At 39.6% G+C, this 21,205-nt stretch overlaps 1 protein-coding gene and 1 pseudogene across 2 annotated transcripts; both read left to right on the plus strand.

Moving 5' to 3' along the window:
* The first annotated feature begins 30 nt into the window (after positions 1 to 30).
* On the plus strand, positions 31 to 526 carry LOC142865746 (ras-related protein Rab-10 pseudogene; annotated as a pseudogene).
* A 2,275-nt stretch (positions 527 to 2,801) lies between these two features.
* LOC142865736 (zinc finger protein 836-like) lies at positions 2,802 to 20,777 on the plus strand. 2 transcript variants are annotated; one of them, XM_075998948.1, is made up of 2 exons: positions 2,802 to 2,881; positions 17,208 to 20,777. In XM_075998948.1, the coding sequence occupies exon 2, from the start codon at positions 17,225 to 17,227 to the stop codon at positions 18,179 to 18,181; it is 957 nt and encodes a 318-aa protein (XP_075855063.1). In that variant the 5' UTR covers positions 2,802 to 2,881; positions 17,208 to 17,224; the 3' UTR covers positions 18,182 to 20,777. Both variants share the same exon structure in this region, with proteins under 2 accessions (XP_075855063.1, XP_075855064.1).
* The last annotated feature ends 428 nt before the right edge of the window (positions 20,778 to 21,205 follow it).

The raw sequence follows: 21,205 nt of genomic DNA on the forward strand, positions 1-21,205 counted from the left end.
TCAGGTGTGAGCCACCTCGCCTGGCCAGGAATAGACTTTAAGATCAAAACAGTTGAATTACAAAGAAAGAAGACCAAGCTACAGAGAGGGGATACAGCAGGTCAGGAACGATTTCACACCATCACAACCTCCTATTACAGAGGAGCAATGGGTATCATGCTAGTATATGACATCACCAATGGTAAAAGTTTTGAAAACATCAGCAAATGGCTTAGAAACATAGACGATCATGCCAATGAAGATGTGGAAAGAATGTTACTAGGAAACAAATGTGATATGGAGGATAAAAGAGTTCTACCCAAAGGAAAAGGAGAACAGATTGCAAGACAGCATGGTATTAGGTTTTTTGAGACTAGTGCAAAAGCAAATATAAACATCGAAAAGGTGTTCCTCACATTAGCTGAAGATATCCTCTGAAAGACCCCTGTAAAAGAGCCCAACGGTGAAAATGTAGATATCAGCAGTGGAGGAGGTGTGACACGCTGGAAGAGCAAATGTTGCTGAGCGTTCTCCTGTTCCATCAGTTGCCATCTACCACCCCATTTTCTCTTCTTGCTGCAAAATAAACCACTCTGTTCATTTTTAATTCTAAACAGATAATTTTGTTCCTCATCTTAACTATCTAGTCCACCTATTTTATTTGTTCTTTCATCTGTGACTGCTTGCTGACTTTATCATAATTTTCTTCAAACAAAAAATATATATAGGCCGGGCGAGGTGGCTCACGCCTGTAATCCTAGCACTTTGGGAGGCCGAGGCAGGCGGATCACTCAAGGTCAGGAGTTCGAAACCAGCCTGAGCGAGACCCCGTCTCTACCAAAAATAGAAAGAAATTAATTGACCAACTAAAAATATATATACAAAAAATTAGCCGGGCATGGTGGCGCATGCCTGTAGTCCCAGCTACTCGGGAGGCTGAGGCAGTAGGATCGCTGAGCCCAGGAGATTGAGGTTGCTGTGAGCCAGGCTGACGCCACGGCACTCACTCTAGCCTGGGCAACAAAGTGAGACTCTGTCTCAAAAAAAAAAAAAAATATATATATATATATATATATATATATAAAAATCATGTCTGTGACTTCACTTCTAAATGTACTTGCTCAGCTCACCATTGCATTTCAGTTGTATTATAGTCCAGTTCTTCCTATCACCATTAACACCAATCATTTCAAACCTATTCTGCAAATTGTATAAGAATAAAAGTTAGAATCAACAATTTAAAAAATAAAATTATACTTGCTGTGTGAAAAAAATTGTACTTAATTTTAGGTTTTTCATTTCTTAATTTTCTGAGAGGCGTGGATAATGAAGCCTGTAAAATTGGTAGTTTTCAGAAGATATTGGATTTACTTTCACCTAAAGAATAAAGAATTTTGCAGTATTTCTAAGCGTATTTAATAAAGAGGTTATTCTCTTTCCTATAAACCACAAAGTAATTACATCTAAAAGTAAGACAAAAAAGAGTCTATCTCTTATATGGAAAAGTAAACAAGCTCAGAAAGAGCCAGGTGTGGGCAGTGGTTGAGAACCTGGCATGACCTACAGTTATTTAGGGAATGTTTTATTAAAGGTCAGCCTACTCTTGAGAGGGGCCGTTAAGAAGTTGTTCAAAATTACTCTGCCCAAAGGTAGTCTAAAGTTCAGGGACCAGGAGGAAGGAATGGCTAATTTTTCCACTTTTTTAAGTAGAGATGGGGTATCACTCTTGCTCAGGCAGGTCTGGAACTCCTAAGCTCAAGCAATCTACCCACCTGGGCCTTCCAGAGTGCTAGGATTACAGGCGTGAGCCACGCGACCGCCAGGTTGAATTCTTCGTTGAGCATCAGCCAGCACAGGTGCTTTAATCATTGTATGATGTGGATTCCAGAGCCCTCATGCTGAAGGATTCTCACATTAGAAAACATCTTTAAAGGTGAATTCATGTATCTGGAAAATTATGTAGTTTGCATTCCCTTCACAGACTATTCCAGTCTTGTTTAATTAAACTGCTTACAATAATTCTAATTGCGGGAAACATTTCTGGATCAAATCACCTCCCCAACATCTGCCCCTCGAACCGAGGTCGCATTCAGTTGCTGAACCAGTTGCTTCAGCCTCACTAACAGGATTGGGTCCAATCCACTGGCAAAATATCTTTCGACTTAAAAGGTTTGCAACTTAAGAGGAAAACATCTTAGTTTGCAATATAAGTAGCTCACACAACTCCAAAGCTTTACCCTAAAACTGTCTGAATGGCGGGGCACGGTGGCTGACGCCTGTAATCCTAGCACTCTGGGGGGAGCACTCAGGAGTTCGAAACCAGCCTGAGCAAGAGCGAGACCCTGTCTCTACTAAAAATAGAAAGAAATTAATTGGCCAACTAAAAATATATAGAAAATATTAGCTGGGCATGGTGGTGCATGCCTGTAGGTAGTCCCAGCTACTCAGGAGGCTGAGGCAGGAGCATTGCCTGAGCCTATGAGTTTGATGTTGCTGTGAGCTAGGCTGAGGCCACGGCGCTCTAGCCTGGGCAATAGAGTGAGACTCTGTCTCAAAAACAAAAAAATCTGTCTGAAACATTAACTTAAAATAGACAAAAAGCAAAACTGCTCTACAGGATACGAAACAGACTTCAATGTTTCTAAACCCGGAAAATAGGGACACACTGGTTGCAAAGCGGCGTTAAGTGCAGGCCCCGCCCCGCCGGTTACGCCCCGCCCCGCCCCTGGCCCTCTTCGCCCCGCCCCATCACCCTCTCCTGGTTCTTGCCCAGGCTGTCCTCTGTGGCCCCGCCCCCTGGCAGTCGCGCCCCGCCCCTAGGCCGCTCGTGCTCTCACTCGCACCGGGTTCCTTACAGACCCGGAAGCTGATCGCCCGAAGTGAAGCTCACACCGCGCGGAAAGTGAGTTTCCCTGTCGTTAGATTAAATCTGCGCTTTGCAGTCCCCTTCTTCCATGCCCCGGGCCTGGGGGTCCCTACAGATTTAAAATCCCCGCACCCCAAGTAAATGAAGACGTCGCCGTCAGAGTCCTGGGATTCCCTCCCTTTGGGTTAAAATCTCTCTGAGGCTGGTCCCTATCCCCATTCTTTCTGCCTTGGGCCACAAAACACCACCTTTCGCATCTTTTTTCTGCTTTAAACTTTACTGACCTCTCTTTACCGACCTCTCCTCCTGCCCCGCGCCGTTTAAAATCCTCACCCGTGATATCCACGACCTTTGGCCCTTGTCGGACCCTGCAGGGCAGCGCCGCAGCCCCAGTCCCGGACGTTCCGCGTCCTCTCCTAGGTTCTGGGATTCTGTAGACCCCACCTCTGTCCTAAGGCGCCACCTCTGTCGTTCTCACCGGGAGTCTTACTCAGGCCAGGGCCTTCTGCTCCTAAGCCTCTCCTTCCGTAGTAGTCACCTCGCGTGGGACAAGGGTGGGTAACAGAGAAGCAGGAATGTAACAGGGAAAGCAGAGGGGGAGCAGAGATGGGGAAAAAAAGAGGCAGAAATATATGGAAATTGGGGACACTGAAAAGATTGGGAGAAAGGAACAAGTGCAAGAAGTTACCAGAATGGAGCAGAACAGGCAGAAGAGAAGGAACAGAGGGAAGAAGGGGAGAAGAGCAGGAGAGGAGAGGGCCACAAAATGATGAGGGGAAGCCCAGGGAGAAACATGGAAAAGAAAAGGAAAAAAAGAGCTAGAGAGAGAAGGTGAGAATGATGTATGTACGGAATGAGGGAGGGACGCTGCATTGAAGAAAGACAGGATCCTGGGTCCATATAAGTGGTGAAGTAATTGGATATGGATGATTAAGTTGTGACATGTTGATTTCTCATTAAAATCTAATACATTTAAAATTTGTTTAAATTTATACAGATGAGGATAAGAATTACAGAACTGCTGTCTATAAAGCTTGTGGATTTAATAATTTTTGGCATCAGAGGCTCTTCCCATTTGCAGTCCCTATTCAGCCAGAGAACAGTTATTTGTCTCATTAAATGTGGGTCCCCCTCTTCTCTTTTCCTTGCATAGTGTAGGAAGTGGGACAGTAAAGTGGGGCAAGAGATGATTGAGTGTCTATCACTACATGGTACCTTTTTAAAGAAACATTAAAAGTGTTTTCTTTTCTTTTTTTTCTTTTTTTCCTAGTCTCACTGTGTTGCCTGGGCTAGAGTGCCATGGTATCAGCCTAGCTCACAGCAACTCAAACTCCTGGGCTCAAGCAATCCTCCTGCCTCAGCCTCCTTAGTAGCTGGGACTACAGGCATGCACTGCCATGCCCAACTAATTTTTTCTATATATTTTTAGTTGGCCAATTTCTTTCTATTTTTAGTAGAGACAGGGTCCCATTCTTGCTCAGGCTGGTCTCAAACTCCTGACCTTGACCTTGACCGATCCTCCAGCCTCAGCCTCTTACCAGAGTGCTAGGATTACAGGCGTTAGCCACCACGCCTGGCCAAAAGTGCTTTCTTAATAATGGATTTTCTGTTTTTCTTTCTAGCGAATGAATAATTCATTGTTCTTTTTGAAGCTTAGGATAAATCTTAGTTTATACAATTTCTACTTTTCTACAAATAAGTATTAACTTCTCAAAGCATTGGTGACATTCTATAATCAGCTAATGACATTCTTTTCTAAATATGATATACTTTGACCCATGAAAAACTCAGGGGTTGGGGTGCCCATCCCTCTGCAGTTGAAAATCCACACATAACTTTGGACTTCCTGAAAACTTAACTACTAATAGCCTACTGTTGACTAGAGCCTTACACATTTTGTATGTTATATGTTGTATTTTTACAATAAAGTAAGCTAGAGAAAAACATGTTACTGAGAATATCATAAGGAAGAGAAAATATATTTACTATTTATTAAGTAGAAGTGGATCATCATAAAGGTCTTCATCTTGGTTGTCTTCATATTGAGTTGGCTGAGGAGGGGTTGGACTTGCTCTCGGGTGGCAGAGGTGGAGGAGGAGAATTGGAAGCAGGAGAGGCAGGCATACTCAGAACTTTATGGAAATACAGAGTAATTTATGTGTGATTTTTTTGTTTGTTTTTTCATTTCTCTAAAAATGTTTCTATATGTGACAAATCCTTTTTCCACCATTTGCATTAGTTTCAGTGCCCATATCATAGAAGGGTCCATTGCTGTAAAAGAAGTCAAAAGCAGTCTTGAATAATCAGAACCCTTCTGCCAAATTATTTAATGTCAATTTTTTTTCTTTTCCAGCATTGCTTCTATGTGTCTTCTTCCTCGTCTTCTGGCACTAGTTCCGAAACACTCATCTCCACCAAACCATCTTCTGTTAATTCCTCTGGTGTAGTGTCTATTAGCTTTTGAATTTCTCCAAGATCCTTATCTTAAAAGCCTTCACTCCTCACCTTTTTTGCCATATCCACAATCTCTTTCATGATTTCCAAGATTGGCTCTCTTGTAAATACTGTGAAGGCATGCACAACATCTGGACATAGTTTTCTCTAACAGGAATTTATTGTTTCAGTCTTGATGGTTTTATGGCTTTTTCTGTAACAATGATGATATCTTCAATGGTGTAATCCTTCCAGACTTTCATGTTGTTCTCTCTGTTGGGGTTCTCTTCCATAGTGTTGACAATCCTTTTTATAGAGTACCATGTATAATGAGCCTTAAAGGTCCTTATGACCCCCACCCACCCACCCCCCGATTGAGAGGCTGAATTAGAGATGTTGTTTTTTGGGGTAAGTAGACTACTTTGATGCCTTCAGTGTCAAACTCATGGGGTTCTGGTGGCTAGGGTCATTGTTCAGTGTCAAAAGGCAGTCCCTTACTGGCAAGGTACTTCCTGACTTTGGGGATAAAGCATTGATGGAACCAGTATAGAAGAAGAGTTCTTGTTGTCCAGGCCTTCTTGTTGTATAGCCAAAGATTGACAGCTGGTGTTTATCTTTTCCCTTCAAGGCTCAGGGCTTAGCAGCTTGATAGATGAGGGAAGTCCTGATCATAAATCCAGTTGCATTTGCACAAAACAGTAGACTTAGCCTATCCTTTCTTTCCTTAAATCCTGGTGCTTGCTTCTCTTCCTTACTAATAAATGTCCTTTGTAGCATTTTTTCCCCCAGAATACAGCACTTTTGTCTGCATTAAATACCTGGTCAGGCAAATATCCTTTCTCCTCAGTGATTTTCTTTCTTTCTTTTTTTTTTTTTTTTGAGACAGAGTCTCACTTTGTTGCCCAGGCTAGAGTGAGTGCCATGGCGTCAGCCTAGCTCACAGCAACCTCAAACTCATGGGCTCAAGTGATCCTCCTGCCTCAGCCTCCCGAGTAGCTGGGACTACAGGCATGTGCCACCATGCCCAGGTAATTTTTTCTGTATATATTAGTTGGCCTATTAATTTATTTCTATTTATAGTAGAGACGGGAGTCTCGCTCTTGCTCAGGCTGGTTTCGAACTCCTGACCACGAGCAATCTGCCCACCTCAGCCTCCCAGAGTACTAGGATTACAGGCGTGAGCCACCGCGTCCGGCCTCTTCTCAGTGATTTTCTTAATGGCTTCCGGGAACATGTCTACTACCTCTTCCTGCTTCCCCTGTTATCTTGACATTTTTTTAAAGCCCATTCTCTTTCTAAAATTATCAAACCATCCTTTGCTGGCATCAAATTCTTCAGCTTTAGATCCTTCACCTGTCTTTTGCTTTAAATTGCCGTATAATGGCTTAACTTTTTCTCAAATCATATTATAGTCTATAGGTATGCCTTATAGCAATTCTTATAACAATCCTGCACCCACATAAAAGACGCTTTTTCAATATGAGATAAAAAGATATTTACAAAGAGTGCAAGGTTTTTATGCCTGCTAGCATAGCTTCAGTTATGCCTTCAGGAATTTCCTTTTCTTTATTCACAATGATCCTTACTCTGGGTTCATTTATCTTGTAATTGTGGACAGCTATAGATGCATGCCTCAATCTGTGGTGCATCTCAAGCAATTCAACATTTTCTTCTAACATCATGACTTCTTTCTACTTCTTGGGAGCACTTATGGTATCACCATTGGCAGTTAGTATAGGTCCCATAGTGCTATTCAAGGTTTGTGATATTACACCAACCAGAATGAAAAATACATGAGAACCAGAGAGACAGCACTTTTAGTAAAAAGTGCAATTTAGTAAAAAAGCAATATGCAATTTACTAGAGAGACATGGTATTTTAAATGGATACTTGAAACACTTGAGCTCACTGCAATAGCAACAGGAGGTAGCTATGAAATTATTATTGTAGTACAGTATAGACTACAGTTAATTTTATGCAGTTATGGTGTAACACTTAAGTGTTACACCATAACTGCATAAAATTACTTCTCTCAATTGTGAATAGTATCATGTATGGTCTGTAAATGTATGTGTAAGTTTTGAAAACTTTTAACTTTTTATAATAGATTTGTGTATATTTTATGGTAGTAATTGATAAAATAGGCTAGTATCTACATATATTTTATGCATGCATGGCATACCTTTTTCTTAATTGTTTTTTGATATTTTTAGACTATGCCGTTTATCTGTGACCCTTCTTAAAAGTATCACAACACAAATCTCGAAAAATGTTTCAATATATTTATTGAAAAGAAACCCCATGTGTTAAGTGAAACTGCGCAATTGTTTAAGGGTCAAGTATATCCTCAAAATTTTAAAACTGTCACCCCAGAACCCATTAGATTTTTTTTTTTTTTTTTTTTTTTGAGACAGAGTCTCGCTTTCTTGCCTAGGCTAGAGTGAGTGCCGTGGCGTCAGCCTAGCTCACAGCAACCTCAGACTCCTGGGCTCAAGCAATCCTCTTGCCTCAGCCTCCCGAGTAGCTGGGACTACAGGCACGAGCCACCATGCCCGGCTGGTTTTTATATTATATATATTAGTTGGCCAATTAAATTCTTTCTATTTTTATGGTAGAGACGGGGTCTCGCTCAGGCTGGTTTTGAACTCCTGACCTTGAGCAATCCGCCCGCCTCGGCCTCCCAGAGTGCTAGGATTACAGGCGTGAGCCACCGCGCCCGGCCTCCATTAGATTTTTTTAAAAAAACAGTTTCCAAATTGTTTCTTTTTTACAGTTGAGATTGAAGTACACATGCTTTCTACTCTTATCACATATTTGGAAACTTGTTTGGTTCCTAAATAATAATTTTAGATCGTTTCAGTTAGGAATGCTTTCAATTATTTTTTTTATCTTTACTCTCAAACCTACTTTAACCAGTTGGTCTGATATTCAATTTTCTTCCTCTATGTGATCTGTAAAATTAGTGGGCTGTGATCTAGTAAGTAGATGTTCCCCTCAAGTCCCTATTTTCTTTTCTGTTCTCTGCAGATGTTGAAGGATGGGCTGAATTGACTTGGAACCTTATTCTAACAGTGGCCATGCTGAAAAAAATTTGCCCAGAGTTTATTTCTACAACTAACCCTCTCCCTATATTTTTAACAATAGTTTTCCATTCACAATTTTGTATTTTAAAAATATTTTACTATGATTTCTAGAGAAGAGGAATCAATGTGATGAAAACCTTGAAACAGAAGTTTATTTTGTGTAGGTATGCAAAAAATAGTTCTGGAATTTTTCTTTTTATTTTTGAGACAGAGTCTCGCTTTGTTGCCCAGGCTAGAGTGAGTGCCATAGCGTCAGCCTAGCTCACAACAACCTCAAACTCCTGGGCTCAAGCAATCCTCCTGCCTCAGCCTCCCGAGTGGCTGGGACTACAGGCATGTGCCACCATGCCCGGCTAATTTTTTCTATATATTAATATATATAGAATTGGCCAATTAATTTCTTTCTATTTATAGTAGAGACGGGGTCTTGCTCTTGCTCAGGCTGGTTTCGAACTCCTTACCTTGAGCAATCCGCCCGCCTCAGCCTCCCAGAGTGCTAGGATTACAGGCATGAGCCACCGTGCCTGGCCTGGATGCTCCCACTTGTGTGATAAATCACTTTTCTCTTGTCATTGTCAAGATTCTTTCTTTGTCTCTGGCTTTTGACAGTTTGATTGTGATATGTATTGGTGTAGTTCTCTTAGATTTATTCTAGTTGGATTTCTTTAAGCTTCTTGAATGTTCATCTCTTTCCTCAGAGTTGGGAAGTTTTGGGTCATTATTTCTTAAAATAGACTCTGCTAACTTCTCTTTTTCTTCTCCTTTTGAGACTCTCCTAATGTGGAAATGTTAACTTTTGTGGTGTGCCATAAGGCGCTTATAGTCTTCATTTTTCTTCATTGCCTTTATTTTTTGCTCCTCTTCATTAATTTTGAAAGTCCTGTTTTTTGAGTTTGCTGATTCTTTTGCCTTGTCATACCTGCTGTTGAACCCCTCCAGTGAATATTTCAATTTAGTTATTGTATTTTTTAGCTCCAGAATTTTTATTTGGTTCTTTGTAATTCTTGTTGACATTCTTGCTGACATTCTTGTTTTACTCATGCAAAACTTTTATAATTTTGTCAAGTTGTCTATCTCCACTCTCCTTTACTTCTTTGAGCATCTTTATGATAATTATTTTTAATTTGTTTTGTGATAATTCATATATCTGTTTCTTCACAGTCAGCTTCTGGAGATTTAACTTATTTTATAAGAGCCATGTTTCCCTTTTTCTTTGTATGTCTTATAGTCTGCTGGGACCTTGGCATTTGAAAACTCAGCCACCTCTACCAATCTTTGCTGTGTAGTTTTCTAGTTCACTGAGGACTTTGTCTAATCAACCTGGCTAGAGATTCAGGAGAGTTCTTAAATCTTTTCTGGAGATTTGTATTCTCTGACTTTTGCTTATAATTTCCTTTTTTTTTTTTTTTTTTTTTTTTGAGACAAAGTCTCACTTTGTTACCCAGGCTAGAATGAGTGCTGTGGCATCAGCCTAGCTCACAGCAATCTCAAACTCCTGGGCTCCAGCAATCCTTCTGCCTCAGCCTCCCAAGTAGCTGGGACTACAGGCATGCGCCACTATGCCTGGCTAATTTTTTTCTATATATTTTTAGTTGGCCAATTAATTTCTTTCTATTTTTAGTAGAGACGGAGTCTAGCTCTTGCTCTGGCTGATTTCAAACTCCTGACCTTGAGCGATCCACCCGCCTTGGCTTCTTAGGGTGCTAGGATTACAGGCGTGAGCCACCTGCCCGGCCTATAATCTCCTGATTGAAGATGTTTATCAGTTTCTACACAGGTACTCTCCTCTTGACTATCTGCAGTACTGAGGCCTCTCTCATGCTCTTGTAAGCGATGGTACTGGATCTTTACCTAGTGTTTGTCTATGTTAATGCCAACACTGGGTTTTGTTGATGATCTTTGTTCTCAGTGGCCCACTACCTTGCTTCCCTGTTTCTTTTGGTGCCTACATTCAGGCAAGACAGAAGCTACTTCTCCAGGCAACTCCCTGAAAAGTCAGAGCATGGTAGAGATGTTCCACTTCATTCCTCTCCAGGGATAAGTTGGGAGTTTCCCCCCAGTTACACTATTTTGCATGCCTGGGGCAAAGCCTCTGGTGAGTACCACCAGAGTGGTTTCCTACCCAGTTTTTTGATGCAATTGGTTTTACCCTCCCTTGGGGCATAGGAACCTCTTAACAGATTTCTGGATTTCTAACAAAGGCAGTTGTTTCACATATTGTTACATCTGTGTATATGGAGGGTCTGGGGCTTTCTATTTTACTATCTTGCTGACATCACTTCTTTAGTTTTATAATTTCTATATATAGGTCTGGAAATATCTTATAAATAGGTGCCATGGTATATGTGCTAATTGAAATGCATTCTAATTCTTGTGTGTGTATTTTTTACTTAGTGCTGCTAAGGAAGGAATATTGTTTTTAGCATGTTATTAGCTCTATAGTTAAATAACATTCTTTTTCTAGGTTGCATTCTTGTCATCTCTGAATTTCAACAGTTCCAGCCCTTTGACTCTTTCTTTTCTCTTTTTTCTTTTTTTCTCTTTTTCCATCTTCTATTGGCCTCTGGTAAGGTATGCTATGCAGTGGTGAATGGTAGGAGCCTTGGCCAACCCTCTTTTTTCATTTTAAATTTAAAGGAAATACATCCAGTGTTTACTGCTATTCATGTTTGATAAACATGTTTTGTAGAGACAAGGTCTTGCTATGTTGGTTAGGTTGGTCTTGAACTCCTGACCTCAAGTAATCCTTCTGCCTTGACCTCCCAGAGTGCTGGGATTACAGGTGTGAGCCACCGTGCTTGGCCTCTAACACTTCTATAGAGAAAACCTTGTGTTGGGTTTCCTAGATTTATATTTCTTATATTGGCCATAAAAATGAGAAATCTGCACTGATTTAGAGGATATCATAACTTCTTATGGAAAAGTATTAAAAAAGACACATAATTTACTTAAAAATATCTTTTCAAAGATCAGTCATAATGCTCACTTAAACCTAATTGTTCCTTACACCTCTCTCCTTTTGTCATTTTATGTGAAAATGATAACTCTCCCCATGGCTTCTCAGTGAAATGTACCTTTTTATTTCTGGGAATGTTGGCATTTAGGGATGTGGCCATAGAATTCTCTCAGGAGTGAAATGCCTGGACCCTGCTCAGAGGGCTTTATACAGGGACGTGATGTTGGAGAACTACAGGAACCTGGTCTCCCTGGGTGAGGATAACTTCCTTTCAGAAGTCGGGATCTGCCCTTGTGTATCTTTGCATTTTCTCTGTGTGCCTCTTGGGAGCTCCTGCGTTGCTTGACTGACACTGAAGCCTTCTTGACTCTGAAATGAAAAACTCCATAATGCTGCATCTGGACTTGCTTAACTGTCCCCTTTCTTCAGATTATCTGCATCCTCCATGGTACATCACTGGTGGTTCCAGAGATTAAGTAGAAATAAGACCCCATGGCAGGCTTTTAAAATATCCAGGTGTTTTCTAGCCTAGTGCTTTTGATTCAGTGGTTCTTTGAAGAGAGCTAGATGTCTGATGTTACAGTGCTCCCTAAACATTCAGAAGGAGGCAACTGGTGAATAATTTATGAAACATTTTTGTTTTTGTGAGACAGAGTCTTGCTCTGTTGCCCCAGGTAGAGTGCAGTGGCTTCATTGTAGCTCACTGCAACCTCAAACTCTGGGGCTCAAGCGATCCTCCTGTCTCAGCCTCCCAGAGAGCTAGGATTACAGGTTGAGCCACCATGATACCCTGAAATATTTTTCTTTATCCATTTATAATGTCTTGTGGTTTCCGCAGTGTAGTGGTTATCACATTTATAATGTCTTCTTTCCTTAGCTAAACATAAGGTAAGAATTCTGGAAAAGCCACAGCACATCACATTCCTTTATTTTATAAGCAAGACTCTCTCTTTTTGACCTGAGTGTTATCTCCATGTTGGAGCAAGGGAAAGAACCCTGGGCTGTGGAGAGTGAAATGAAAACGGCAAGAAAACCAAATGCATAATGCATGGGAATGTATTGAAGGTGTGAATACAAGTAAGAACTCAGATAGGCAGTGTGGAAGCTGCACCAATAAATAATAAGTGTTTGGGTAGCTCCTAACAAGGTGAAGAGTTCTATGGGAAAACAAGTTTATTTCCTGTGAGCTCTCACAGGAAACCTCCCTTCTCCCTTACTTATCACTCTTTTCTTCAGATGTGTAACACTATCCCTTCCCCCTCCAGTGGTGCTCCAGCTCCAACAGAGACTAAGTGAAGTCTTTATCATGATGGACAACATCTTGTCATCTGGCTTCTGTGAAGTCTTTTGTCCCCTGACTCTGTGTGGCTCAGTGACAGCTCTTTCAAAGGGGTCTTATTTCCCCATGGTCACTCCTTCTGTCTTTGATTCCACCTGGTACTCAGTTCTCTGTCCATATAGATCAAAACTATGGCCTCCAAAGACCTGATGCCTGGACCTGTCCCAGTCCCGTCCTCATTTTCTGTACTTGGAAGGTCTCATCAGGAGATGGGAAGTCACTGGCTGCTCCTTCTTTGCATCTGGGGTCCCGGAGACTGCACAGAGCTGTCTCCAGCCCTCTCTGCCTGTTGATGTTCCTCAGCCATTTCTTCAGTCTGCTTTTATTACACTTCTCTGCTGTGAATAGAATAACAGGGGACTGTGTTGGTCTTCTGAGATTGTTACTCAGCAGAACTGTAATGGCCGTGGACAGAGAGATCTTGTCATTAATCCTCAGTCCTAAATGAGGAGCATATCTCTGTCTTTCAGGCTCCTAGCAAGAAGTCTGTTGGCAGACCATAGGGTCCTGTCTCAAGATCCTACAAAATCTCACCTCTGTATGTTGTATTTTTCTCTCTCTTCTACTCCTCTTACTACTCTGTGAATGTAAAAAAAAAACAAAAGATACCTTGGCTCTTTCTGATTATGTAGTCTCTTAAGTTTCTGTCACTTGCCTTTGAAACTTGCCTTTGAAATACACACTCCTAGAGTATGAAATTTCATTCAGTTTTTTCCTGCTGCGGTAACCCACCTTTAGGTTAAGGACAGATTCTGTTGTGCTCTCCCATGGAGTGGGTTTATTTGATGGCAGACAATTCTTGAAAAACAACACTTTGATTAATATGTTACCATATCATGCAAAACTACCACTTGAAGACAATGAGTAAAGTTGTCAAGATGACCCAAGATACTGAGATGGAAAGTGTCACAAGGGCAATGTGACAATGTTGATCAAATATACCAATGATCCAGCAATAAATGGTGTAGGAATTTCTCCTTGGGAGAACATTGTCCAAGTTCACAACCTCATACCATGAGGTTGTTGACCAAACTATTGTTCATGCCACAATCCTCATCCCTTGTGTGTGCCATTGTTCATGTTACTTAAATAAATGCAATTGTTAAGCATCTTAGTGAGGGAGCATATGAAGTTGAATGACGCCTACCTTATTAAGTTACTGTAATTTGTTTTGTTTAAGCCACTACTACTTTCATCTTGTACATTTCTATGTATTATAAATGAACTTATTTTTTATTCATTTGATTAAATGAGTCCATATTTTTTATTAGACTCTTAGTGGTTGATTTATGTCTGAAATGTGCAGGGCTTTGTATTGGGGAATGGATATTGTTTCATACATTTTACAAGATTTCCTTTTTTGGTATTGAAGGTATGACTCAGCAGCTGTTTTCCTAAAACCTACATATACTCCAGAATATATTGAAAATATTATCTTAAATTTTTTACTTCTGTTTCACCTGACTTGGTACCTACTATTAAAGTATACTTTTCACAATAAAATTTGTTACAGTTGCTAAATTATGAATTTTTCATATCTTGAGAATATACTTTATTGCCCGTATTTTCTACAAAAATTCTGAAGTTCTAGAAGTTGCATTCTTCAGTCAGCACATAAAGTCTGTCTTGTTCCTCATCTTTTTTTCCATCTGAATTTTTGTAATGTTCACTTGATCTCTGGGACAAAATGACTATTGGACTTCTTCTGCTTATAGGACTGAACCACAGAGCTAGTTAGCTGTGAACATGGGTTAATCTTTAAGACAAGGAAAGAAGGACCCCAAAGGTGATTCAGAGGTTATCAGAACTGCTGTAGCCCTGGAGGCAGTTCTGCCTCCACCTTGACTTCAAAGAGTGGGCTCAAAGCCCAGTAGAGCCATATGGTGGAACCCTGGGGGTGAACCCCAGCATCAACAGAAAACTATGGCATAGATGAGGCCACCAAGGGGAACTCCAGCATGGGCAGGGACCCGGCAGAGAGCTGCTGTGGGAGTGGGACATAGTCAGAGATTTGCTTCAGGGACCATCCTGCTGAGCCATGGGGGTGAAGTTGCCACCCCAGTGGGCCTGGGAGGCAGAGCATGAAGCTACAGAAGATTATTCTTGAGCCTTGAATTCTAGTGGAATTTGCCCTATCAGGTCTGGACGTACTTGGGAGCTGTAACTCTTTTTTTTCTTTCATATTTCTCAATTTTGGAACAGGAATGTCTATGTCATGCCGGTCCCACCATTGTATTTTGGAAGCATATAACTTATATGTTTTCACAGTTTCATAGCTGGAGAAGAATTTTGTCTCAGGATAAATTGTACCTTCAGTCTCACCCATATCTGATTTAGATGATACTTTAGATTTTAGGGTTGATGCTGGAAGTTAGGACTTTTGGGATTGTTGGGAGGGAATGAATATATTTGGCATGTGAGAATGACATGAATTTTTTTTTGGAGACCAAGGGCAAAATTGTATGGAATGAATATTTGTTTCCCCCCAAAATTCATGTGTTAAAATCTAATCCCAAGTGTGATGGTATTTGGAGGTGGGCCTGAGAGAGGTGATTAGGTCAGTAGGGTAGAGCCCTCATGAATGGGATTAATGCCTATATAGGAGTCCAAAGAGAGATTTCTCCTCTCTGCTCTTACCCATATGAGGATACAGTGAGAAGACAGCGATCTACCAACCTGGAAGGGGCCCTCAGCAGCACCAGCTACATCTGTTAATGCCTTGATCTTGGATTTCCTAGCCTCTAGTACTGTAAGAAGTAAACATTTGTTCTTTAAACCATCCAGACTATGGTACTTTGTTATAGCAGCCTGAACTAATGAAGATTGCAACACAGCTCAGCTGTTGTATCTTCTTTGAAGTATTGCTCTCTAAGCTCCTGGTATTTACCTTTCATAATCTACATACTCTTGGATAGACAGTCATGCTTAAGAAAATATTGTCTGAGCCTGCATGCCCAGGTTCAAATCCTGTTTCTATCACTTATTTTCTGTGTAAATTTGAGTAAGTAACATAAACCTATAGGTCTTCTGTCCTTATTTGAAAATAGTAATAATATACCTCAAGTCCTTTTTGACAAGTTAATGCTGTTAGAGGCTTTACAACAGTGCATGTTTTATGTAAGAACGCAAGTTACTTTTATTTAACAAGATCAACTTTCTGTCATGTTTATTATGAGGTGCCTTTGCCTTTATTAAATCTTGTAGGTTTTAATTTTGCATTTTTTCCCAATAATGTTGTCTCTAACCTTAATTAATAAATGTTAAAAGTACACAGTCTGTATTACATATATTTTGTGGCCAATGAAATGGATGATTAAAGGGTGCTGCACAGACAGGGAGCTGCTCTGTTGATCGGCTGTTGTGTAACTGCAGACATGAAATCATAATTATGATTTCTTATGACTTTCTCCAATTCTTATTCTTTATAATGCTACATATTTACCCGACGGGAGATTTCAAAAGTCAGTGATTTGAACATCTTTTCCAGTTCTTATAATGTGTGCTCTTTTTAGAATAAAAGTCCTTTATCCTTAAGAAGGAATTGTTTAGAATTCCACAGACTATAATTTTTTATAATTGTGGGTGGTTACTTTTTATTTATGGTTTTATTATGGGTTACTAGAATATCTCACTCATTTTCAATGTGACTTACAGATGGTAGTTTTTCTTAGCATGTATTATTCAATATAAATCACATGCACCTCTTGTTAATGTCACAAAATGCATCATCTGTGTGGGTATAGACAGGTTCATAACCAGTATTCAGAAAAACATTGTATTTTTATAACACTTTTATTAATTTTTTTCTCTTTCCCAGTGCTACTATTATTTTGGAATTTTAAATTGCTATATATTTAAATTATCTTAGATAAAATTTTTTTTGGATTATTTATCATTACAGTACAGTTGTTCCTTAGTATCCATGGGGGATTGGTTCCAGGATACCCTGTGGATACCAAAATGCTCAGATGCTGAAGTCCCAAAGTTAGCCCTGCAGAACCCTCGGATATGAAAATTGGCCCTTCATATCCACAGGTTCCATATACTAAGAGTATCATATTGTCAGTCCAATTGATTGAGTCCACAGATGTGGAACCCATGGATGTGGGATCCAGGGATATGGAGGGCCAACTGTGTGACATGCTTTCTTTAGTATTTATTTGTGTACAATAAATATGAAGTCAGTATGTGTGATGTAATATTTTTGTTCTCTTAAGTAAAACAGCCATGTGTTTACTGCTAATTGCTGTTTGTTTTGAGATCATGTTGGAAAAATACCCCTTTTTCAGGGTTAATAATTTATACAGCACAAGTGTTTGGGCCATAGGTTGTTTGAAATTGGGCTTCCCTAAAATTCATTTGAATTACGTGTAACCACTCTTTATTAAAAATCCAAACTTTGTGTTCCTAAAAATTTGAAAATCATGGTTGAAAATTGTATAATATTTCTGTTTAGTATAAATATTATTTTTGGTGTAATGTTTTTCAGTATGAAGTATTGATTTAGCAACTATAGTTAATATGAATCCTATGTTTCTTTATATTTTGTAGATATCTCTCCTACACATATGATCAAGGAATTACCACCAAAAGAGAGCAATAGCACAGGAGAAATCTTCCAATCATTGATGTTGGAAAGACATGAAAGCCATGACATCAAAGATTTTCACTTCAGGGAAATCCAGGAAAATATGCATGATTTTGATTATCAGTGGCTTGATGAAAAATATTACAGAGGAGTACCTATAATTCAAAAAAACTCCATCACTGGTAGAAGAGATCAACATAATAGAAGGGATGCAGGAAATAGGCCTGTTGAAAATCAGCTTGAATTATACTTTCAGTCACATCTGGCTGAAATGCAGGAATTTCAAACTGAAAGGAAGATGCATGAATGTAATCAAGTTGAGAAGTCTACCATCGATGGTTCCTTAGTCTCACCACTTCAAAGAATTCTTCCTAGTGTCAACATTAACATGTTTAATATATATGAAAATGGTTTTACGAATCCTTTGTTACTCACACAAGACCAGAAAGCACGTGTTAGGGAAAAACCTTACAAATGTGATGAGTGTGGCAAGGCCTTTAATTGGGGCTTTCACCTCACTAGACATCAGATAATCCATACTGGAGAGAAACCATATAAATGTGATGTATGTGGCAAGATTTTCAGTCAAAATTCAAACTTAGCAAGTCATCGCAGAATTCATACTGGAAAGAAACCTTACAAATGTAATGGGTGTGGCAAGGTCTTCAGTAAACATTCACACCTCAAAAATCATCAGAGAATTCATACTGGAGAAAAACCTTACAAATATAATGAGTGTGGCAAAGCCTTTAGTGTGCATTCAAGCCTAACTAACCATCAGGCAATCTATACTGGAGAAAAGTCTTATAAATGTAATGAATGTGGCAAGGCTTTTATCCAAAGTTCAAAACTTGTAAAACATCTCAGAATCATACTGGAGAGAAGCCACACCAATGTAATGAATGTGGCAAAACCTTTATTGTGCATTCAAGCCTGACTAACCATCAGGCAATCCATATTGGAGAGAAACCTTACAAGTGTAATGAATGTGGAAAGGCTTTTATCAAGCATTCACACCTTAGGCATCATGACAGTATTCATACTGGAGAGAAGCCATACAAATGTATTGAGTGTGGTAAGGCCTTTAGGCAATGGGCTGACATCAGGATTCACCAAAGAATTCATGCTGGGGAGAAACCTTACAAATGTGATGAGTGTGGCAAAGCCTTTACTCAGGGCTCACACCTCAGTAAACATCAGACAGTTCATACTGGACAGAAACCATATAAATGTGATATATGTGGTAAGGTCTTCAGTCAACATTCACACCTTTCAAGTCATTGAAGAATTCACACTAGAGAGAAACCTAAAGTGTGGGAAGGCCTTTAGTGTGCATTCAAGCCTAACATACCATCGGATAATCCATACTGGAGAAAAACCTTACAAATATAATGAGTGTGGCAAGGCCTTTATCAAACAGTCCCAACTCAGACATCATGAGAAAATTCATACTGGAGAGAAGCCATACAAATGTATTGAATGTGGCAAGGCCTTTAGAAAATGGTCTGCCATCACTATTCACCAAAGAATTCATGCTGGGGAGAAACCTTACAAATGTGATGAGTGTGGCAAAGCCTTTACTCAGGGGTCCTACCTCACTACACATCATTTAATCCATATTGGAGAGAAACCATTTGAATGTGATGTGTGTGGCAAGATCTTCAGTCAAAATTCACACCTTTCAAGTCATCAGAGAATCGATACTGGGAAGAAGCCTTACAAATGTGATGCGTGTGGCAAGGTCTTCAGTCAAAAGCCACACCTTGTAAATCATCGGAGAATTCACACTGGAATGAGTGCGACAAAGCCTTTAGTGTCCTTTCAAGCTTAACTAAACATCAGGTCATCCATACTGGAGAGAGACCTTACAAATGCAATGAATGTGATAAGGCTTTTAGCAGGTCTTCACATCTTAGGCTACATGAGAAAATTCATACTGGAGAGAAGCCATATAAAAGTATCTCATGTGGTAAAGCCTTCAGACAATGGTCTGACCTCAAGATTCACCAAAGAATTCATTCTGGAGAGAAACCTTACGAATGTGATGAGTGTGGCAAAGCCTTTACTTGGGGCTCACACCTCACTCATCATCAGACAGTTCATACTGGAGAGAACCTTACAAATGTACTGAAGGTAGCAAGGGTTTTAAGCATGGCCCTAAACTCAGGGTTCACCAAATCATTCATACTTACAAATGTAATGAATATAGCAATGTTTTAAAGTAGTGTTCACTATTTATTAGATATAAGAACATATTAATACATCTTGCTTGACAATCAAGTTTGTGGAGCTTAACCAGCATCTGGTGAAGTAAATGAAAATAAAATGATAAATAAGAGAAATGTCTGCAAGATTCCTACTATAATTTGTGATGAGGAGGTAATCTCCATTGCCAAGTCCCTGGAGGCTCTTGTGCCATTGCTCAGTGACTGGGATTCACATCCAGAGTGAGAAGATCTTGTAGAGAAACATGAGGTTCGTGCTACTTACTCTAGCAACTGACATCCAATACTTCCCCTTTAATTTGTTCCCATCCCAAAATAATACATATATTTTCCTTTAATAAATGATTCTTAAGTTTGCACATATATTATCCTTTATGTCACACTTTGTGTAGGAGTCACTTATTAGTGCCTTATAGGTAATAACTAATGGAATCTTCAACTGTGAGGGAAATGCTGATGTTATTCTCATTTCACAAATGAGGAAATTAGGATAGTTTAAAGACTCATCCAATCATATCCCAGTAAGTGAGTAAGTTAGGATGTATGTTGTCTGACTGCAAAGGTGACCCTCTTAACAGTGGTGCTACACTGACAAGGCTAGTTATGACAAGGAGATAATCTCCCTTCTGTCCTTTAGGCACTCAGCATCTCTACTTAATTTTGTTAGTGCCTCTCCTCATTTTTAAGTGGTTTATCTTCCTAAATCATCATGATTGAGGTAATTTTCTACTATGTCTATACTTTTATTCATAGGCCAAATTACTATGAATAAATACCTAAATAAAATGCAAATACACTGATTACCATGTAATCCTAGAAGGATAATCCAAGATGAAGTTGGGTTCATTGACCCAAGAATGGTTCACTATCATCAAGAGAGAAGACAGATTGCCATTAAGCCATGTACAAGAGTCAAATAATATTAATATCAATCATTGAAATAATTGCACAATATTGTGAGCTAAGCTATAAAACCTGGAACATGAGTAAGATAAAACATTTTAGCATAGAGACTAAATGATTGATTATAGATGATATAATCAACAGTTACAATCAGGGATTGATGTCAGAAGTAGGACCTCTAGTCTATCTCCACAGACTCAGTCCATATCTCAGAAATTATTCCTCCACCCTTTTGTATCTTTGCCACTAGAATAGTTTATCCCAGAGGAATCTTTCAGATGTGAGGCATGTGCTCAGACTCCTGATACTCTTTTCTGTATGCAAAGACTGCCTAACAGAATGCAATAGAAAATACTTATTTGATTCCTTTTGCTGCCAGAACTTTGAGCTTAGTGTGTTATACCAGTGGGGTGGGTGTCGTGGGGAGGGAGCCAGCTGGTCTCTGAGGTATGTTTGTTATTCTGAAATACGATCTTTTCACAGAACTGCAATTAATTTGCCAGTAGTGACAATGACACTACATGCTTGGTGAGCTGAGAATATTTCCGAAAAACTGTGTTCCCATTGCTAATGCTCAGAAACAATGACAAGTTTGTAATGAACATCACCAAAGAGATATTTTGGAGTGTTTGGTAAAGGATATCTTATTTTCAACATTCCTGAAGGCAGACAGGGGCTCACATGGAGGAAGCAGATAATTGTGAGGTCTTGTAACACTTGATGGATAGTGATGCTGGGAACATTTTCATTCACCTATTTGCTCTGTGTATCTGCTTCAGTGGAATGTCTCTATGCTTTTGCCCTTTTTCTAATGCAATTTTTAATAGACTATT

The sequence above is a fragment of the Microcebus murinus genome, chromosome 32, assembly GCF_040939455.1.
Source record: "Microcebus murinus isolate Inina chromosome 32, M.murinus_Inina_mat1.0, whole genome shotgun sequence".
NCBI classification, from domain to species: Eukaryota; Metazoa; Chordata; class Mammalia; order Primates; family Cheirogaleidae; genus Microcebus; species Microcebus murinus.